This window comes from Colletes gigas, unplaced genomic scaffold (genome assembly GCF_013123115.1).
Source record: "Colletes gigas isolate AHSC1104 unplaced genomic scaffold, ASM1312311v1 Colletes_gigas_Sc00005, whole genome shotgun sequence".
Taxonomy (NCBI): domain Eukaryota; kingdom Metazoa; phylum Arthropoda; class Insecta; order Hymenoptera; family Colletidae; genus Colletes; species Colletes gigas.
Genome location: NW_025106634.1, coordinates 10,368,554 through 10,390,077, shown reverse-complemented (window position 1 = coordinate 10,390,077; position 21,524 = coordinate 10,368,554). Strand labels below are relative to the sequence as shown.

At 33.4% G+C, this 21,524-nt stretch overlaps 3 protein-coding genes across 7 annotated transcripts; 2 read left to right on the top strand and 1 right to left on the bottom strand.

The window, feature by feature from the left end:
• The first annotated feature begins 1,379 nt into the window (after positions 1-1,379).
• On the top strand, positions 1,380-8,913 carry LOC122395130 (rhythmically expressed gene 5 protein). The gene is made up of 4 exons (XM_043392489.1): positions 1,380-1,770; positions 4,114-4,285; positions 5,070-5,159; positions 7,263-8,913. The coding sequence occupies exons 1-4, from the start codon at positions 1,657-1,659 to the stop codon at positions 7,658-7,660; spliced, it is 774 nt and encodes a 257-aa protein (XP_043248424.1). The 5' UTR covers positions 1,380-1,656; the 3' UTR covers positions 7,661-8,913.
• A 724-nt stretch (positions 8,914-9,637) lies between these two features.
• Positions 9,638-15,127, top strand: LOC122395452 (actin-interacting protein 1). 2 transcript variants are annotated; one of them, XM_043393051.1, is made up of 14 exons: positions 9,638-9,751; positions 10,704-10,825; positions 10,906-10,996; positions 11,243-11,390; positions 11,641-11,808; positions 12,091-12,259; positions 12,389-12,517; positions 12,756-12,860; positions 12,934-13,254; positions 13,524-13,643; positions 13,721-13,879; positions 14,311-14,313; positions 14,399-14,549; positions 14,670-15,127. In XM_043393051.1, exons 1-14 carry the CDS (start codon positions 9,736-9,738, stop codon positions 14,777-14,779), a joined length of 1,812 nt encoding a protein of 603 aa, XP_043248986.1. In that variant the 5' UTR covers positions 9,638-9,735; the 3' UTR covers positions 14,780-15,127. The 2 variants fall into 2 exon arrangements, with proteins under 2 accessions (XP_043248986.1, XP_043248987.1); XM_043393052.1 differs by lacking the exon at positions 14,311-14,313.
• Positions 15,128-15,138: 11 nt separating this feature from the next.
• LOC122395454 (protein bric-a-brac 2-like) lies at positions 15,139-21,131 on the bottom strand. Of its 4 annotated transcripts, none has more exons than XM_043393053.1 (4): positions 20,910-21,113; positions 19,391-19,582; positions 18,754-18,930; positions 15,139-16,575 (listed from the first exon to the last, which is right to left on the bottom strand). In XM_043393053.1, exons 1-4 carry the CDS (start codon positions 20,955-20,957, stop codon positions 15,910-15,912), a joined length of 1,083 nt encoding a protein of 360 aa, XP_043248988.1. In that variant the 5' UTR covers positions 20,958-21,113; the 3' UTR covers positions 15,139-15,909. The 4 variants fall into 4 exon arrangements, with proteins under 4 accessions (XP_043248988.1, XP_043248990.1, XP_043248991.1 ...); XM_043393055.1 differs by lacking the exon at positions 20,910-21,113 and adding an exon at positions 20,626-20,895 and having other exon boundaries at positions 15,140-16,575; XM_043393056.1 differs by lacking the exon at positions 20,910-21,113 and adding an exon at positions 20,631-20,895 and having other exon boundaries at positions 15,140-16,575.
• Between the last annotated feature and the right edge of the window lie 393 nt (positions 21,132-21,524).

The window sequence follows — 21,524 nt, the reverse complement described above, 5'->3', positions numbered from 1 at the left end:
AATCATTCAACGCACAATGTAACGCACCGATCGGTCAAAATGATGTTCTCTACGATCATAATACCGTGCATCTTTTCGATAGGTTTACCAACATCAGTCATTATAAAAACAAACTGGACGTACGAATACTTTCGTGTATCCAGTGGGAAGAATTTTTTTTAATGGGAGATTCTAGAGGCCAAAATAAGACGAAAATCAAGGATACTAATTTGTTGATCGAGGCTTCGTTAAAAAGTTATAGAAACATTTCCGGCCACACAGTATGTATATTTTCGATAAAGAATTTTTTTCTCGAAAGTGCGTAGGATTTCGGAGGTGTGTTGTGTATTCACCAAAAATGATTGCAATTGACCCCCGCAACCGAAAATAATTTTTCCGTGAATGATTTTAAATTTTTAAATTTAATTTTTTAATAACTTTTTAAGGAGCTATTCTCGTAGGATCCGAATAACATAATTCGAGTTATAATTCGAGTTTTTGGCTTATCGTTGAACGAACCTAAAAATTATCGAGAACTCGATGAAAAAAAAAAACCAAATTACAAACATACCTACGCTCTACAGATTTATTTATACGTATATGTATATTAAGTGAAAACGTGGAATACGAAATTACGATGTTAAATGGCAGCCGATATTGTTCGATGAATATTAATTTGCAATTCGATCAATGACCTACGTCATTCAGAGCCATCCTTGAGCTACCGTGTCTCTTTTATGCGAAAATAAATCGTAAATAATGGCGGTAACGACAAAACTGTCGGAAGCAAACATTTTTAGAGGCACGTCCTGCGGCGCACAGACACAGAATACCATAATCTCGCAACTATCGTATTTTTTTTTAACTATATTTATCTTCCATACTGCACAAACTTTTTTTTTTTCTTTGTGAATTATTGTTAATTAGCTACACCCTTTACTCGGAACAAATTTCGAAGGGCATGCAGCCCCGAAGAATGCGATTCTAAGAACCAAATGTAAACTAACTGGCAGAACCGGACAAACAAGATTAAGTCGTTTCCGAGTCGTGTTTTTCATATTAAATACGAAATTATCTCTTTCTTTTTCCCATTTTGTCTTAATCTTTGGTCCATTACTGTATATCTTTAAACCGGATACCTGTTCAGCGAATGCCTTTTAAACTTTTACAATGTTTGGTTAATGTCGATTAAAAAATCCATTTCCACATCCGTAGCCTCCCCTTGCGAGTAAAATAATTTTCTGACCCACTGTAATAAATACCGCCAAACACCCGTGGACTCTGTTCTTGAAAATGTAAGTGGAGGGGAGGGCAGTGGAGTTGCGTAGACGTCGCGTCGGTGGAATACGAACATAAAATCACGGCCCGATGAAGATCACAGGACAGTTTGCAAAGACCATTCGGCGAGAGTGGTTCGTTTCATCGTTCCGAACATTCGGTTACACGTGAACGTTAACCAGCACGGCGATATATCAATATTTCCTCGGTTAACAAATATTCTCGAAGGTTTATATTCGCGGAAGTCGCGGGATCGATCGGTGTTCTTTCGTTGAAAGATCTAACTCTCTTCCTTGTACGAGTAATAACTGTGGTAGAAATTGGAGCAACGGACTAACAGGACGTGCGTAAAAAGTGTGTACACAAGACTGTTGAAAAGATAAGTGAAACACATCAGTAATGAAGAGCAGAACTTTTGTGATCGTCACCGCTATCCTGATACTGGGATGCTATACTCTGTGTATCGCTGGTTCTGCGATACCTATGTGGGAATTCTTGTCACGGGATGAGAAAGTGAGTATTGTTTTAACATTCTTCCGTAAATTTAACTCGTATATTTAAACGGTACGGAATTTGTACGGTTCTTTGCGAAAATTGTTCGAGAGTCGTACTTTCTTTCTGGATTCCTCGCATCTTTATTCCAAGACAGACAACATTTTTCGATGAAAATTAAAAGCGCGTATGCAGCCTGATCAATTTTAATCGACCCACTTTATTCAATCGTATAAAATTCGATATTTACCTTTGTTCAAACGATTATTTATCAACAAGGTAAACTGTTCGCTTACTTTCGTGCCATATTCTATTATACTTGTACATACATATTACTTATCTTTTCTGAAAAAAATGTCAACCGAAGTTTGCCTTTATCGAACAGATTCTGTTATAGTAAATATTGGTAAAACGAAACTTTCACCGAACAGAATCGAGCGCATTCGTTGAAAATGCACACCTCGTGCACTTGTGCAGTCCGGTCGAGTGTAATTGTACGAGCGCGCCTCGGACATTGACTTTTCTCATGACATTGCGCCGTTCGTTCTTTTTGCGTTGCTCTCTTTTTACATACAGCATAAGAGTTCGTAACCAATGTTTTCATTATACATCGAGACAGCCATTTCTCATGATGTTGACATTACGAACGGTAGTAAATATTTCAACTTGGGAACGACAATAACGAGTGAATTTTACGACACACACACGGGATTTTTTAACACGTTGCTACTCACTTTCTATCTTTTTTAACATCGAAGAGATTCAGAAGAAAACAGTATTTTACATATACTTGTATTTCGGGTCGTCTTACGATTTTATTTTTCAACACTTGGACCTATAATTTTTCAGCCCCCTTTAGGGACCAGATACATATAGAATATTCTAGAAAGTTCAACAAATGTTTTCTTTTTAAGTAGTTAAATTTAAGTTACAATTAGTTGTCTCTTTGTGATTTTGCGTTGTCAGTCCTCTTGTAGATTCTTATCTCGCTTGGGAAAGGAGAAAAGCGTGAAATGCATTTCATCGTCTTACGTGCAATGCGAATAATATAGTTGTTCGCGACGTTCGTGCTGGTAAAAGCAGTTGCATGTAAATTGAAGTTCAAGTACATTCTCTTTATCTGCGGTTCAGCTGAACTTGTAGGTCTCATTAAACCATCGACTTTAAGTGGATCGAAGTATTTCCAAGTCCTAACGTTGGATACACTAGTTGCCAATCACTTTTAACCATTTAACGGTCTAATAAATTTACGAAATCTGATAAAAAAGTGCCTATTTTTGAATGATCTAAATTCACTTTATCTATGATATAAAATGTAAACATATACACCAATAACTTCTCAGCAAACGAAATCTGTGATTTGACATAATATTTCTTATAAAGGGGATGTCAATACAATGTCTTTTTCACCAATACATACTACTATAAAACAGGTTTTTGCAGTAATAAACTTCGAGTAAAATGAGAAATAAAAATAGTTTTTTTTTATTTGATAACGCTTGCCATACCCTCTGCCATATCTACCCTGACAAATATACGAAAACGTATTTTTTCACATAATAGATAGAAAACAGTTTATGGCAGTTTGAAAATTGAACAAGCGTTAAAATAGTTTTGATTGCTTCGTCAAGGCAGATGACGGATCCCAGTATGCGGCTTGGTACGTTCGATTTTGAGGGCTCGAAAGCTATTACAAAAATGTCATTAGAAATTCTAAGGTCGATTATTCGCGTAATCGTGCGTCCATAGATGGAGCCAAAAGTGTGTGGACATCGATCATTGCGTTTTACGTAGAACGCGAACGGGGGCATGTTTCGCGGCGGCGACGGGTAGAATTTATCGTGACGAAAAGGAAAAAAAAAAGAAGGCGTGTATCGCAATCATCAGCCCGATACGTGATGTACGAGAGACCGCGCGCGGCGCGCATATATATTTGTTTGTTATAACTGTCGTGGCCAATATCGCGTGCGTTACACATTGCCGAGTTTCACCGGACGCGTGCAGAATGCATTTGTCCACACGGAATGGAAGACAGCTTTCGAGATGATCGACACTTTTCGACTAAATAAAACAAGAAAATTAAAGAATTTTCCGATTTCTATTCGATTTTCCGTGTACGCGACGAAACTTGAACACGATTCGAAAAATCGTAGTTGACGAGCTACAGTGGACAATGAAATTTCTATAAAAACACTACTATTTTACATATACATATGTAAATGAATTGAGTCGTAATAAAATTTTCAACAAATCCCTTCAGTCTTTGTTAAATAACATCTTCCGTTTGTAAAAATATAGGACATATTAATGATAGAACAAATTAATTAATCGATTTTCCAGTTAACGAAAAACGTTTCGTTTCAGATGAGCCACTTATTCAAAATGTTCAGTCAGCAAGTAGCCAAGTTCTGCACGGACTCTTCGATGCCGGATTGCAACAAATATTTACTGGTTTCCGGTCTCCGAAATCTGGCTAATATGGACGACACAATTCTCGATAAATTGGACCCGTACCAGCGTGACGCAAAAGAAATCAGTAAGCATGCATCTACAGCTACATTTTCGCTCGTATTGCGGTTTCGTTTGGAAAACACGCGGCTATTAGAAACCAGAGGCGAGAAAAATGTTTATCTAAATAAAAATTTCGAATAACAAATAAAAGACAAGTCTCCTTTGTAGCTGGAAATGAACGACGAATAAAAGACCAACGTACAACAATTTATTTGCCACGTATATTCGATCGAATAGTTACATTTTTTTTTTTAATTTTTAATATACAACTTTATATTTAACAAGTAAGGGATAAATAATTATTCGTTATTTAATGGTTTTATCTAGATAAGAATTTTGACCACTTCTCTGTTTATAGCATTCTGTGGCCAGACTTCCGCGATAAAAATATGTACCTACTATTTGATTCGTTGGTGCCTTGAGCAATGTCAGCGGCATTTGGGACGAATAATTATACCCATGGCGCCTGTAGTCTGCGATTGACGACTAAAACCTTCATTAAGAATGCAGCCAGTTATTTACATACGCGGCGATTTTTGACCGTTTTTGTCCCACTGAATAAAATCTTTGAAGCTATCTTTCAAACATACGCATTCTAACCCTCATTATCATTTTAATGATATTCGGCCCATCAATATCGAAGATCATTCTCGTCGAAATTTTTCATATACATACATATATGAATACTATCTATGGCACGCAGTAGTACCGATTTAGTTTTTTGAGAACCATAGTCGAGGAATAATTCGAGCGATATAATTGATATGGGGAGTGGAATAACCCTTTAATTTGTTATTTCTTGCTTACAGTTTGGCGCGCCATGGTAAAGAGCGGATATTCGGTAAGAATTGGCCACGAATCGGATGAATCCTACTTCACGACCGGAACGGATTCATTAGGTATGTACATATGTACATGCTTAAAATTCGACAAGTTAGAGTTTAAAAGAGGGGAGAAAACTAAATCCAAAAGAAACCTACACAGACTTTTCTGGAATATTTCAATTAATTAAGTACAAACAGGAAGTAGAACAAACATTAAAGAATTTATTCATTTGCATTTTGCAAATAATAACCAACAGATTATAAAGATCTTATAACTTCGATACTAGAGTTCTAAATCATACTGATCATCATCGGTCGTAAATATTTTCAGCACGGACGAAATGTATTAAACGCGTTCAAGTTGCGTGTGTGTACAGGTTCGAAAGTCATTTTTTAACTACACAGACACGACCTCCGCGTTATGATAATTTCACGTCTGTCTACATCGAGATACTTCCTAGTTCCGTCAGATCGTGATCTTGGATGATTATTTTTCGCAACGACTTTCCGAAGTGATGTACAACAATTCAATCGATTTGGTATATTTGTTGTTTAATCCGTTTGTGTCATATATATATGATGCAAACGAATATACACACACACACACACACGCGCGCATACGCGCATTGAAATGCTTAACGTACAATTGCTAAACGTGTTCGGTAACTTTTTTCCAACAGAAAGATATACATGCCATGTTCGGGAACATTTCTTTATCGTGATTTGAAATTCGATGAGTTTCGCTTTCTTACTGGCCAGCGCGTTGTATAATTTTAATGGAAATTTGAAATTACAACAAATGAAAAAAGAAAAAGAAAAGAATTCTTTTAATATATTTCTCTTGTATTGCCTACTCAACGTATTAACACTTTGACTTCCCTGTCACATTCATAGACGGTCAAAAGTTAGTTAAAGAGAGTAGAAAAAAATATGTTACTCTACGGTTTCAATTTGTTCTCGGTAATACTCTCTTATTTTTCAAATTGCTTTCCAGTTTCTACAGTTACCGCTCTTTCTCTATAAAAAGCAAACAATTGGATCTAATTGATTCTCGAAATGAACCGGGTCGTCATAGTGTTAATAGGGTCTGTTTAAAATGTATCGTAGAGACATCGTCCATGCGATTTTTACAAAGGTATTAACGTATCGATGCATTTCTCGGAGAAAATGTGAAAGTCCCTTCCAGAACTCTACTCTTCGGAGAAAATTGACCTCCTTTTCGACGTTTTTTTTTTTTTCTTTTTGCATCCACGTACCGGACGCAGAACACGCATACACGTATCTCGCGGGAAACCATTCAGAAGAATCGATCGACGTTTCTCGATCAACTGTATCGAATTATTATTTGGTAGCAACGCGAAAGATCCTTCTCGAATTCTGAAACCGTTCCAGGAGATCGGGTGAAAGTGCAGCGAAGAAGACTGGTCGATTTGAGAACAAGTGTTTTACTATCAAACGCGATCTCGTTCAGGGGAGGGTGGGAGGAAGAAAAAAAAAACTTTCTAGTAGAATGAGCGTGATTGAGATGGTGTCTGGAACTTTCTCGTAGCACCATTTGTTTTCGTTCGTTTCGGGTCACGCGAATCTGTGAACGCGGATGAAATGCGAACATCGAAACTGGAACTCGGAGTAATTTTATTCTTTTTCTTTCGTTCTTTCAGCCACTTGAATTTTCACGGTTAATGGAAAGATTTATTAACTTCTGTTAGCTTCTATCGGTGTCTTTCACTTCCTCCCACGCAATCTATTTCAACTAATACATCGTTCAAATACAGATCGCGTATCTCGTCCGTACGGAGGTTCCTTTGATCTTCATTCATTGATTAAAACTTTCACTCGCGGTAATTAGTTTCGTATGGCAAATAGAGCTACATTACCATCCATTAGTGATCGGACATTATGTTTATCGATCTTGGAAAATGTAAATTCAGATACAGATAACATTCTTTTAAGTGACTTTATTATCTTCCTTTGTTACATTTATTCATTTTAAGTTATTACGGTTCTGGAAATTTTACAATAAGCAAATTTTTAAGGTAATCACGTTTAAAATACGATAAAATTATTTGCAATTGGATTTCTTCTTCTACCACCTCACCATTTTCTTGATTAATTGACACACACACACGGGGTATAGTATGTACTCGATACTGATCGTGAATGTTTATTTTGTTACAGCCACCAGTGGTAGCGAAACAAATGGTTTGGGTGAAGAAACGGTTCCATCGCACGATTACATTCGACCATCTGTAGAACACACAGGCCCATATCTGGTCGGACCAATGGTAATTCGCGTGTACCCCGACGGTCGACCGGTTCCGGAGGATTCCACGCGTCCTTTGCCACGCGACGAGGACATCGACGAATACAGATATTCTCGTATTCCGTCGATCGAGGAACTCGAAGCGGACAGAAGTACATTTTATGAAAAACGATCAAAGGAAAACACATATTCCGAGGTGAAAATTCGTCGACGAGTTAACGAGGGATCCGCTCGTCTTCGGAATAATCATCCGCCGTTTGAAAGACGATTGCTACAAGAAGTCGTCGCCAAACGCAACATTCGTTGTTATTGACGGAGTTACGATTTATCGTTGTGAAACGATGTAGCTTCATCCTAAACGACCGTAATATACATATTTCGACGGCTGGAACTGCCCGGAAGGAACGAGGAAAGCGTTTCGTTGCAGCCGTGTTTCTTGTATTGTTTAGAACGTTGGTAAACTCGCGAAACTGGTCTTTCATAATGCAGATAGAAATAAGAAGATTTAATTATTCGTTATATTTCTGGAAACTAGATTCGTTGTAGACGTTAGATGGAAGATTTAAATCTTGATGCAAGAGTTCCTTAAAGCGAGAACGTTTTCTAGGATTTCGCTTTTAAGAAATTTAATCGTTGGAATTTTTTGTTGTTGGAGAAATGCATAAAACAACGAACGGACGGTGATATCTTTCGATAATTTTCACTGTTAATCGTGCATTAATACGTCATTAGAAACTAAAGAGCATGCAAAGTTGGCAGTGATGTGCGTGGAAAAAGACTGCTTTTCTTAAATTACATTAATAGAAAGCATTAATAATAAGTTTTTTCAGTCTCGTCATCTTCGTTTTCAGCATTTAACATAGACCGCAATATGTAGAGCGTGTTACTTGACGATTGGTCGGCAATCAAATTTCTATCTTCGTTGCTGTTAGTTTCTAATTAAAAATGCACAATAGAACATTAGCTATCGTTACGGTAAATATTTCAAATTCGATTATAATATACCCTGCTAAAGTACGTTTTCACTTACTTGTACGCACGAATAATCGCCGACCATGAACACATTCGATCACGCGTTTTCATTCACTCGTTATTTATTTCATCATCCGTGTAATTAGTATTTATCTTTGCATCGTTTATCGCTTGCAATTTATCGTTCTTAATTACTCCTAGTGTCAATAATCACGAAAACGGTCGAATCATTTCGTTGCACGATATTAGAACCATTCAGTTTCCTTTCTTAACATGTACGCTAATCGTGGCATAAAAGGAACTTACCTCGCTGAAAATTTCTGTAACTGAGGATATTTTTATACGTGCGATATATTATTGTAATTTATTGCAATTATACTGTCAAATTTATACGGTAACCTACTGCGACTTTTTCCTGGTATAATGTGCATTTTGAACACTTGGCCCATCGTAACTTCTTTATAAACAAAATTTAATCATTCCCCCTAAAGTTTACTGTAAAACGGTATACAAATTGTAAAATTTTTACGCACAAAGTACACGTGATATTCTGAAGTATTGCCTTGCAATTTTCTATTTAATCTGAAACGTTCATATTTTATACATATGTGTACATGTATAGTAATGTAAATTTTATATAAAATTTTTATAAAACTGTACATCAGATTATTACTAAAACGAAAATCTGAAAACAAAAACAATCGTTATGAATACCTTGACACGTGTCCAAACGATTTATAATAAAATGTGATATCCTACTCTGATTGTATTTTTTTATAAAATTATTTTCATTTTCGATTAGGAACTAAAATTCGATTAAATCTTTTCCTTTTCAATCCTAACACTGGCCTATTATGCAATTGTACATCGTACTTGCAACAAATGATGAGTCAAAAAATAAGAATATAGAAATCGGAATATACATATAAGAGTAGATTTGTCCAACGTTCATATACGCCAAGATTGCTAACGGATCCGAATACGCCAAGTTTCGTCGAACGAATGACGTATTCTTGTCGCCGCGCCGGTAATTCAGCGAGGTAGGGGAAGACGACCTCTGTCGACTTTCGACGGCACGTTTTGTTGATAACGTACGGATTTAGCACTGCAATGGTAAGAAGTACGTTCTCTGATGCTCGTACGTAATACAAGCATAGACTATGCTTGTATGTGACAGAATCGGCTATGATTCTGTCGAATATGAAAACGGTACTTAAGGTGTCGTTGTCTCGTTGGTCGTTTGTCGATCTTGCTTCGTTGTGGTCAATGCTTCGGCTAAATAAGGCAAGGGCGGAACAAGTATTTCGTTGGCAAGTGTGTGGGGGGGCGGCAGAGAAAGATACGAAGGAGGCATTGAACTGATTCCCATTGTTGAGTTTTTTCAAGTATTATTTAAAAGAAATAAACGGAATAAAAATGTCCTATGAAACAAGTAAGTGGCGCATAAACGTTTCGTTGGCTTTTAATATATATCCGCCTGTCTATTGTCGTCTGTTTTGTGTGAATATCGCATCTTTCAATTTTCCGGCTTCTTATCTCGAGCCGAATCATAACACTTCAAATGCATCAGTGATTCACATATGCGGTTGTCACGATAGACTGCAAACGAAGTATTTATAATTTAGTTCGAATTTCTCCACATTTACGAAGATTAATGTTCGAACGATCTCTGTTTAATTTTTATTTTTCGTTTTATTACCCGGTCTCCTTCGTTGCACTGGTGGTAGTTTATTTTACACAACTTTAAAATGTATCATTTTTATTATCTATTCTAAGATACGGTAAATAATTTAGATAACCGAGTCTTGTCAGATTCGATTCAATTCAACGAATAAGCAAAAAAATGATAATGGCAATAATATAGAAAAACATAAAAAATAAATCTTTATTGGAAATTACTGCTTACGTGTATTTAAATTTACAAAGAGAAATTCGATGAAATCTATTTTAATCAAATTTATTAACATGAAAAAAGAATTACAACTCTTCAAATATTATACGATGTGTTGTACAGTATCTCTTATACTTTAAGGTATATCTTAAGATGTATTAGTTGAAATTGAGTAGAAGTAAATTTTCTGTAAAATATTGAAATTGAACGATTGTAATTTTAGACCAACATACAGTTTACACGCTCGAAATAATTTGAAATATTATACATTGGACCTGTGCCAATGGATCAAGGAAGTATATTTTAGTTTCTGCCAAAAGATATATGCTACTACGCAATTTCCTTTTACAAATTATAATTTGACAGAAATTAAATTTTGCGTTATATAAATTCTTTCTTTCTTTTATATTTTATTTAGTAGTCGTATAATCTAATTGTTATTATTCCGAGGTGTTGCTTGAAAGTTTTATTAAGGTTTATGTTGTATTTGCAGAGTACATATTTGCTACATTACCCAGAACACAAAGGGGACAACCTCTTGTATTAGGTGGAGATCCTAAAGGGAAGAATTTTTTATATACTAATGGTAATAGTGTGATCATTAGAAACATTGATGTGAGTATTAAGATAATATTCTATTTTAAATCTATATAAAATGCTAGAATATATCATTATTTTAATAACTTTACTTTTAGAATCCAGCTATTGCAGATATTTATACAGAACATTCTTGTCCAGTAAATGTTGCAAAATATTCTCCGAGTGGATTTTATATAGCTTCGGGTGGTACGTAAAATATCAAGAATAAACTACGCACGCGCAATAATATGTACAAAATATGCAGAATGATACATTTAAGGGTGTATTCTATTGTAAAACGAATAGTTTTAGGTCTTCTTTGATCATTTTTCTGCAATGAACTGTACACCTTTTTTTTTTTGTCAAAATTTCTCACACATATTTATTAATATTTGTAAAATATGTAGAAATTTTGTTTAAATATCTGATTTTACATAAGATTATCTGTTACAGATCAATCGGGTAAAGTACGTATTTGGGACACCGTTAACAAAGAACATATTTTAAAAAATGAATTCCACCCTATCGGAGGACCCATTAAAGACATAGAATGGTCGCCTGATAATCAGCGTATGGTAGTAGTCGGTGAAGGAAGAGAGAGGTGAATAATATAAATATTTGAGCATTATAAACCAAAGCAATTACCTCTGTTTTTTGATTATTTAAAAAGTTTAGTGTCAAAGCACTTGATTAATATACAACTTTTCATACTTCAAATAAATTTCTTTAACAACTGTACTCAGTGCTACAAATTGGCAAAAAGACATTTAATCGATTTGACAAATGAATGATCCATTTGTCGGTGTAGTGTCAGTATTAGTAACGGCTCTATTTTTCGTACCTGCCTTTAGATTTGGTCATGTATTTATGGCGGAAACTGGTACATCTGTAGGTGAAATTTCTGGTCAAAGTAAGCCTATTAATTCGTGTGACTTCAGACCAGCGAGACCATTCAGATTGATCACTGGAAGCGAAGACAATACCATTGCCGTTTTTGAAGGCCCACCATTTAAATTCAAGTATGTATTGTATTTACTAATATTTGATTTTGTGTATGAGATGTATGAGATACGTGCTCCCCTGTTTTTCATAAGTATACAGTAAGGAGCACGTATGTATAGAAGTAGGTTGGGTAAGTTAAAACGTTAAATAAACTGCTGTGAATAATTATAAATTCAAACACTTTGACTGTTTACTTCTATAGTTCCGTGAAACAACTGATCATCAGTTGAATAATAATAAGTTTTGTATACATATAAGTTGTTTTTTTTTCGCTTTAATTAGTGTTGTTATTTATGCAGAATGACGAAGCAGGACCATACCAGATTCGTACAGGCTGTACGTTATTCGCCTAGTGGAAATCTATTTGCATCCGCTGGATTTGACGGGAAAGTATTTATTTATGATGGTACAACCTCCGATTTAGTTGGAGAAGTAGGATCACCCGCTCATCAAGGCGGAGTATATGGAGTAAGCAAGTCAAATATTCTTCAATCCTGAGGTTTAACATTTTTTTTATTAATAAAATCGAAAAATGATCATGTTCGTATCAAAAGTAGTATTGTACGTATTTTTGACTACTTTTTTATAATTGTATAGATAGCTTGGAAACCCGATGGGACGCAATTATTAACTGTTTCTGGTGATAAGACGTGTAAGCTGTGGGACGTAGAAAGTCGCTCGCTGGTTAGTGAGTTCAATATGGGTACAACGGTTGACGATCAACAGGTAAATCACATTTCTCATTGTATAATTTTATTCAGTGAATAAAATTAATGTTTAGATATTGTAAAATTTTACTTTATCACGTAATGTGTAATTTTGTTAATAAAAAGAAACTGAATATTTTCTTATAAAAACTATGAATAAAATTACAGCGTGATGAAGTAACAATTTTGTAGTGTCCGAATCATAATTTGATTTCCTGTAAATTACTGCAAGAATACGAAGAATTTCTCTCTTTTAGGTCAGTTGTTTATGGCAAGGAAAGCATTTATTGTCTGTATCTCTAAGTGGATTCATTAATTATCTCGATGTTGATAATCCTGAGAAACCAATTAGAATAATAAAGGTAAGAAAATTCGATCGTGCAATAGAAACGCTGTGTTTTACAGTATATGTTTTTAAATTGTTACGTTTTTCAGGGTCATAATAAACCGATAACAGTATTAACATTGAGTCCTGACAGAAGTACAATCTACACTGGATCTCATGATGGGTATATTACTAATTGGAACGCACAAACGGGAGAAAATGATCGTGTTCAGGGCCACGGTCACGGAAATCAAATTAACGGGATGAAAGCTACGAAAAATTTACTTTATACCGCTGGTATCGATGACACTTTGAGGACGGTTGAAATTCCTACAAATTCATACACGGATACGTCTGTAGTTAAACTGGATTCTCAACCGCGAGGTTTAGATATTTACAATGATATAGTCGTAATTGCAACCGTTCGGCAGGTAAGATTATGTTAATTTTTAAAAATAAATTCGACCCGTTGACCGGTGAGCGAAATTTGTAAAATTTCCTCTAGGTAAACATTTTATTTTTTGACAATCCGGAATCACGTAATCTAACATTTGTTATAGTATTTACTTTCGTAACACTTCAAAGCTGTATTGCAACAATTATGAGTTATATCAGAACACGAAACAATTAAAATAAAATAATTCTATATAAATCCATATTTACAAAAATCTAAATAAGTTAATATTAATTCTATTTTCAGATCACCGTTACTCAAGATGGTCGAAAGGTGTCGAGTGTACCTATTGATTATGAACCATCTTGTGTGTCAATTAATCAAGAAAATGGTGATGTGGCTATAGGGGCTACATCAGACAATACAGTAGGTTTCTTAAATGTATTTTAGTGGTTGTTGTTACGAAAAATTAATACAAATCGCTACATTAATGAAAATTTCAGGTTCGTATTTATACACTATCAGGTACAAACATGTCGCCAAAAACTGAATTGGAACATTTAGGTCCAGTCACAGATGCCTCTTACAGTCCTGACAGCAAATATTTAGTTGCTTGTGATGCAAACAGGAAAGTGATCCTTTATGTTGTCCCAGAATATAAGGTACAAAATTATCACAAGATTGACAAACATGAAATATGTCTAAAATGTGAACTGTTTATGTACAGTTGCGAGTTAAATATTATTGGCTTTCCAATAAGAGCGATTGAATTTAAATGAAATGAAAACTAAAAAAGATATCAACTCGTAAAGTTCGATAATAATTGCGGTTATGACAATTGAAAATTCTAATGCTCTTATTAGAAAACTCTATACTACCTGCTTTTAAATTAAATCTTTGGTATTAAATAGTTAATTAACGCAGAATCCTACTATTGCTACTACTATTAAATTATGTCTCATGCTTTTAATGCACGTAGTGCAAATAATATATCTCACTGGCAAAACATACGTATAATTATTAGTACATGTATGTTTTATATACGAATTTGTTTGTAATATTTTCACCTCCTAAACACTTTTGGGATTTTTAGAGGGTGAGTAGAGCTTTCGCTTCAGTAATCACTGTATGTACAAAATGTACCTTGAATAAGTATTGTTTGATGAAATGTAATTTTACAGCTTGCACACAATAGAGAATGGGGTTTCCACAATGCAAGAGTTAATTCCGTAGCATGGTCTCCCAATTCGGATATGGTTGCAAGCGGTAGCCTCGATACGACGATCATTATTTGGAGCGTGACAAATCCAGCGAAACATACCATCATTAAAAGTGAGAATTACTATTTTATACGTGATTTTATTTTTAAAATATTATATTTATCGTTCCTTGTAATTGTAATTTATAATGCGAATTAATTTATCGTTAAAATGTTGTTTTGTTCTGTTTCAGATGCTCATCCGCAAAGTCAAATAACGCGTTTAGTTTGGCTCGATGAGGAAACATTGATTTCAGTCGGACAAGACTGCAATACTAAAATATGGCGTATAGAAAAGATTTAATTAATTTTTTTTTCAGATATTTATTTGTTTCTTTTTCATTTTTAAAGAGCTTATCTTTGAATGCATTTTATTTATTTCGTAGTCGATAGCCGATGGACATTGTATATTATTTTTTAATAACGATACGCGGACAAGATTAATCAGATTATACTGTGATCTTTTACATTCGGTACTGTGAAATAATCCAAACGAGTACATTTACAAATGAAAATTATCGCAATCTTTTTTACATTTTTGCGCAGTGTCAATTACAAATAAAAATTTCTACGTACTGTAATTATTTTTTCAGATGTTACAGTATAACGAGAGAGTATATGCTGTTTTTGATTCTTCGATTTTTTTTTATTGGGTGATCTGTAAAAAGAATAATTTGTGAAAAAAAAAATCAAAACGAAAAAATTTGTCTACTCTGTCTTTATTGAAACAGCGTAACAATAACAAGAAAAACAGTAACAATTCGAACACTAAGGGTCTCGAGGAACGTGATCACACTTTTTAAGTTATTTGTACATTTAAAAACAAAATAATTGGGTGTTACTATAACTTGCCTTAATTCTTAATCAGTCTAGTACTGAATGTCTCTTAAAAAGAAGATGAGGTACATAAGTTTTTTTTTATGTTCAAGTCGCCTCCTAAATTCACTCGTTTAATAAAATATTCAACTTTTTATATTCAACAGCAACAGTTTACCTTTTCCATGGAAACAGTTGAGGGATTATATAAATCGGGGGGGAGTCTTTATATTGCTTTGTTTTTTTTTTCTTTTTTTTTTTTCAATTCATTGTACTTAAACACTATATCAGACATTTTTCAAACTAAATTGCGATAATGTGACTGAAATGTAATTACGCGGAAGGTGTAACTTAGATAAGGAAGCACATTAATAACTTAATAATAAAAATCAAAATACTTTCATAATGATTCGACCTTTTCTCGAACAAAAAAGTTATTTCAACAATAAATAATGAAAAAAAATTTAAATTAAAATTTTGATCATTAGTTTTTAAGTTAACGAAGTACTAAAATTTTGAAAAAGTCGAATAGCGTAACATGAATTTTTTTTAAACAAATTAGGTATCCTGAAAGGGCATGAATTGAACCAAGATAATCGTCTATGTGAATAATAACTCCTATGGTTTCGGTGTACTGTATCGTGAACGTTTTTGTGGCGAGGCTACCGGATGTCTGTAAGAAACGTGTTTCCGGAGCGCATCTCGCGATCTTGATACGTGTGAACAGGCCGTACAACTATATGAACTATTACTATGAGTTTCCATGTGTACCCGCAAATTATATTGATTACTTAATTGTTTCCCACAGATAAGGCAAGTGACACTAGATTTATTGTAATTTTGCGGATTTCTGCCGCTCACGGAGCTGGTAAGAAATTTGAAATTTGCATCCCAAACGGGCGGTGGTTTTGTGTCTTCCACTGGAGTAATTTGATCTTCCGATATTGGTGTACTTTCGTCCATTCCACTGTCCGAATACCCTTGCTCCGCATACTTATTGGACGAAACGTTAACAGAAGGAATACTGACTTTTTCTCTCTGATTTAACTTTGCGTTAATAGAGTAATAGGGCTTGGTCTTCACGCAATAAGGTATACTTTCTTGATCATTGAACGGTTCTTCTGTACTTTCCGTTACTTCAGTCGCCAAAACTGTTTCTAAAGACTCTCCGCTCGTGACACTATCTTTACTTTCTTTCTTTATCGGTGCTTCGGGTAACGTTTTTTCTTGTAATTGCGTCGGCGGAGTCTGAACATATAAACCATTGTCGTGTCTTGAATTTTTCTGTAAAACCCAGAAAGAAACAAATTTTTATTATTATTATTATTTGTAAACTTGAAATACTAACTTTCAAGCTTAAATATCAATTATCGATCGATCTTCACCTTTATTTTTCATAAGTGTCGACAAATATGAAATTTTCTGTTCTACCTAGCCTCGAAGATCGCTAAATAATTTTTTTTTTTTATTAGTATTGAAAAACGTCAGCAAAATTTATTTCAAAAATTTCCGAGAGTATACGTTATATGATAACATTAATATACAAATTTTCTAAATATAATGAAGTTCAAACTGAGATTTTTTTTTTCATGTATCTTATACTAGTTTGTTATTTTGTGTAAAAATTATTCATGCACTGGTTTTCTTCTTCTCTTTTCTTTTCTTTTTTTTAAATAAAAAATAAGACTGTTAAATGTTCGTACATCAATTCTAAATATTTGTTATAGCCACTCGCGACTAAAGTATTAAGCATTATTGTAATGCAAAGTACACGTATAAAAAAAAAAAAAAAAAAAAACTTTCGATCGTTCTAAAAAATTTCTACCGAAAGTTTAGTCGGTGTAGAGATTCTTGGAAAAGCTATTTTAGATATACCTGTAAACTCATTCTATGGGGAAAGGTTCCATGGGATGCATCCACTTGCATTTAGTTGCAACACACACAACGACCTTGATCTCGTGGATATCGTTTATATTCATTATCGTTCCTTCGATGCACGTATGAACATAATATGTGTAGTAGGTAATTCCTTCGTGAGGTACTTCTTGAGGAACGACAGTGAATGTATTTAAGTGACCTGAACAAAACAACACGATCATAGGGTAATATAAAGATTAAAAAAGGAAGAAGCGAATATGCAACTTTTATTTCAGATATTACTTTCTTACGAAACCGTATAAAGGAAACAATACTTTAATCTTTAATATCGGAATAATGTTTAATACACTTAATTGTTCAATGTTTTTGCATGCAAATTATGAATATGTTGTAGAAAATGCATCAAGTAATGGCATAATGTACTTTAAACGGTAAAAATGAAAAATTTCTTGATATTTACCTTATTGAATTTTTAAATTATTTAAATAAAAAAGATAAGTGTAAATTTCATTTTGATAATTTATTATTAAATGGTTTCCATATAATTCCATATGTTTGATCAAAATTATAATGTATATATGGAAGTTTGGATACTCGTTTAAATTCAATTAATAAAGGATGTTAATATTTAATACTTGTAAGCTGTACAATGAAAGTGTAATTTTTTCAATAGAAAACATCTTGATATTTCTGGACAATGGGTTACACAAGGAAATAACAATTACCAGCAAGGAGTTACTAATGTTTGAATAAGGCATCGAAAAAAATACATGCTTTGTTACTCATGTTTTATACAATTCACACAGAGGCAAGCTTCATCAGACAAGGAAAAGTAATTTATTAAATAATACTAATTACCTGTCACTAGAATATGATGCAATTGTCACGTATAAATTAATACTATTTAATTTTAAATTGGAATTTTATTACCAACTAAGAACGAATGATTACATTTTGTTTTAATTTGTATTATATTATTCCGAACTTTGCCAGAAATTAATTGCATTGTATTTATATTTATAGATTTATATACAGCTGGAAAGGTAAACGAATCGGTATTTTCTCAAAGTATAAACCATAAGGACATTCCCCTAAAGTTCATATTTTTTTTTTAATTTCAGAAGCTATAGAATTTTGCCAAATGTTTACAAGATCCTTAGAACTTCTTAAGGCGAGTCGGGATTTTCGAAAAAATCAGGTACAGTTCATCTGAAGCAGCAAAAACAGTAAATCCCGTTTAGTGAGGTTTAGTTTTTTTTAACTAAACTAATAGTCTGATTAAAATGAATTCGTACAATTGGGCCTTCTTTTTTAATGTCCAACTGCATATAAACCCTTGGAATGCAATCATGCTTTTGATGTGTAAAGCATTAAGATGAGAGGTTCGGTAGAACAGTTGTAGAAGAAAAACACATAAAAGTATTGTATTCCAAGAATAAAAGTACACATTCAAACAAAACGATAAAGTATTAGAGTTCTAAAATACCATTAGCTACAACATGAACTTACCAGTCCATAGAGTTTTGTGCAACCACTGCTTTGTACACTTATTATATTAATGAAAATATAGACAAATTTCCTTACCCCGGCGATGTCAGCTAGGCCACGGATATGTAGAGTATCTGCCATAGCCAAAAGTGCAGGTAATTGTTCTTGATAAATATTCACTTCACCATTATACATAAATGTGACTAATGCACATAAATTTGCATATTCCATGCCTGGCAATACAATTACAGGATGTTGCAAAGAACTTAAATCCTAAAAATTTATTTACATCGATGTAACATAATAGTCCAATAATGTTAATATTTTAATCGATAATTAATAAAATAGTGTTTAATAACACTGGTCAATGGCAAATATGTATTCATCCGAGTAATAAATTTTAATTTCTTTATGACTCTAATCAAAAAAATTAAAGTTAATTTCAAATATTGGCTCTAATTTTTTTAAAATACAAACTAGAAATGGCAATTTTGTAATACCTACAAAAGGGTAAATTTGCAGACTTATTCTATATTTAATAGCTTTTTACCTGATCTACCCTGCTCGAACGAAATAAATCATCTCTTATATTTTTCAAACCAGACCCTTATCATTCTTTTTTCCTATTTCATTATACAGAAATATATAAAAAGATAATTTAAGGGTAAAGTACAGAAACTATTGTTTACAATTCGTTGACCAGTGTAATTTAAAAAAATTGTGCCATGAATACCTTAAACAATTCTTTAAAATAATAACTACAAGCTGATAGAATAATTTTATGTGCGTGTATGTGTCTACCACCGGCGCTCAGTGTGACATCCGTTAAGTAACCACCATCGAGCAGTTTAGGCAGCGAACTCAATAATGTGTTTTGAAAATTGTGCCACCGTAAACAAAATTGTTGGCCCTCCATACTTTTCCACTGTGGATTAAAATTATATGATCTTTGAAATCTAATTACAATATAAGAAACTCTATATTTCACTTTATATAAATATATAAACTTTCATCAAAATAAAATAAACAACTTGATCATTACGAGGAAAAAGTGAAAGTGAATAAAATCAAAGATAACACTCGCACACAAAGATATTTGAACCATTACGTTTATAACATTCAACTAATTAAACATGTATATGAAACTGAAACATTTGATACAATATAATATATATAACAAGGGATGAACCCTCAGGGTACATAAGTAAGATTAAAAAAATAATTTGACAATATATACCATGTTTACAATACATTTATTATGATTCATAAAAGTATTTGAATTTTGATACCTATGGATTCCCAAAGTTTCTTGGTAATAGAATTATGCTAATTCAATTATATTGTATTTTAGTGATCCAAAGCATACCGCCAAAATAGTCAAACAATGGGTATTGTATAATGTTTCACATGTGTTGCCATATCCATCGCAAAGTCCTGACTTAAACACTATTTAACATTTATGGGATAAAGTATAAAAACAATTAAGAAATGCTATTATAATTTAAAAAAAAAAACATTAAAACAAAATATTATTGAAATATAATAATCAGTCGATGTAAATGTTAACTCCAAGTTAATCTATTCGATGGAAAACAGATTTAGGGCTATTATAAAAGCAAATAGTAGACCAACTTCCCATTAAAACTTAATTATTTAATTTAAATAATTATCAAAGGTTCCATTCAAATACTTTTCCGAGCCACTTCTGATATGTATTTACAATAAATATACTGTAGAAATGGTATATATTATTTAATTATTTTCTAAATTGTTTTATGGAGTCTTAAGTCTTAACTCTTTATTATATGTGTCATATTATATCAAATGCTTCAGTTTAACACATATATATTTTAATAGTTGAACGTTATAAATGTTATAAGCGTTTGAATAGTTTCGTGTATGATAGTACAATACTTTTTCGTACGATCTACGAATTGCATGGATACTTTGCTAAAAAGATAAAAGTACATTACGATCACTATTTAACTGCGAACAAACACTGCACAGAGTTAACAAGGTTATGTGTCTCGGGACTCTTAATAAAACGGGAAAAACTTTCGTCGCATCTGATACGATCTATTTGTGCCGGACGAAAGGGTAGTTGGGTTACTGCTGGTAGAGCAATTCGGGAGATAGACAATACTATTTATTTAATCAGGCTGCAGGTTCCAGCCAAGTCTATTATTGTACTTTCAGGTATGGCTGGAGGAAAGGACAGATATTAGCTCGCAATTTATAAAAAAACAACTGACTTTCACTCGCCCACCAATAATTCGTATAAAATTCGATTTAAATCTCATAAGAAAATCTGAAACCTTCGTGTCGCTTACCCTTACCTCGACAAATTCGTTTGATAAAATCGACAAACGTATTCTTTATACGACACTTCACTTCCATCTGGCAAACTTCGCCATAATCACCCGTAACGTAGAAAAAGTATAGCAGTTGTACGACGTGTGGCGATGCCTTCTAAAACCAAAACTAGAGGGCTGCGAACAACAACCGATTCTCGCAAATATTTTACGAATACTATAATTTCTACGTTTAAACATTTGTTCGTTTGATGCAAAATCAGCTAGGAAAGAAATTTTTTCGAACGAAACCGAAATACCTGCATATTTCTTTTCTCTTTATTCATTCTTTTCATACCTAAAGTTTAATTTTTAAATCTTATGTCCTGTCACCTGTCGACATATTAACGAAGCGTCCAAAATAACTTTGGAAAAAGCGAACAGGATTAACTATATTAATTAGGATTAACTTCAGTCAACTATATATCTTACAATTTATTCCCATAAGAGCTGATTATTTCAATTCATTTACAATTACTCTACTTCTTACGTTTAATTTTTAACATATGTTGCACA

What these genes read in the sequence shown, in the direction of transcription:
- LOC122395454 (XM_043393053.1), bottom strand. Translation starts at nt 20,957, where the DNA reads ATGAGATTTAAATCGAATTTTATACGAATTATTGGTGGGCGAGTGAAA. An exon ending in TTATTGGTGGGCGAGTGAAA is followed by an intron (nt 19,583 to 20,909) that starts GTCAGTTGTTTT and finishes TTTAATCCACAG; the next exon opens with TGGAAAAGTATGGAGGGCCA. An exon ending in GCCTAGCTGACATCGCCGGG is followed by an intron (nt 16,576 to 18,753) that starts GTAAGGAAATTT and finishes TGGGTTTTACAG; the next exon opens with AAAAATTCAAGACACGACAA.
- LOC122395130 (XM_043392489.1), top strand. Translation starts at nt 1,657, where the DNA reads ATGAAGAGCAGAACTTTTGTGATCGTCACCGCTATCCTGATACTGGGA. An exon ending in GCGTGACGCAAAAGAAATCA is followed by an intron (nt 4,286 to 5,069) that starts GTAAGCATGCAT and finishes TCTTGCTTACAG; the next exon opens with TTTGGCGCGCCATGGTAAAG. An exon ending in GACCGGAACGGATTCATTAG is followed by an intron (nt 5,160 to 7,262) that starts GTATGTACATAT and finishes ATTTTGTTACAG; the next exon opens with CCACCAGTGGTAGCGAAACA.
- LOC122395452 (XM_043393051.1), top strand. An exon ending in TAATTGCAACCGTTCGGCAG is followed by an intron (nt 13,255 to 13,523) that starts GTAAGATTATGT and finishes TTCTATTTTCAG; the next exon opens with ATCACCGTTACTCAAGATGG. An exon ending in GGGCTACATCAGACAATACA is followed by an intron (nt 13,644 to 13,720) that starts GTAGGTTTCTTA and finishes TGAAAATTTCAG; the next exon opens with GTTCGTATTTATACACTATC.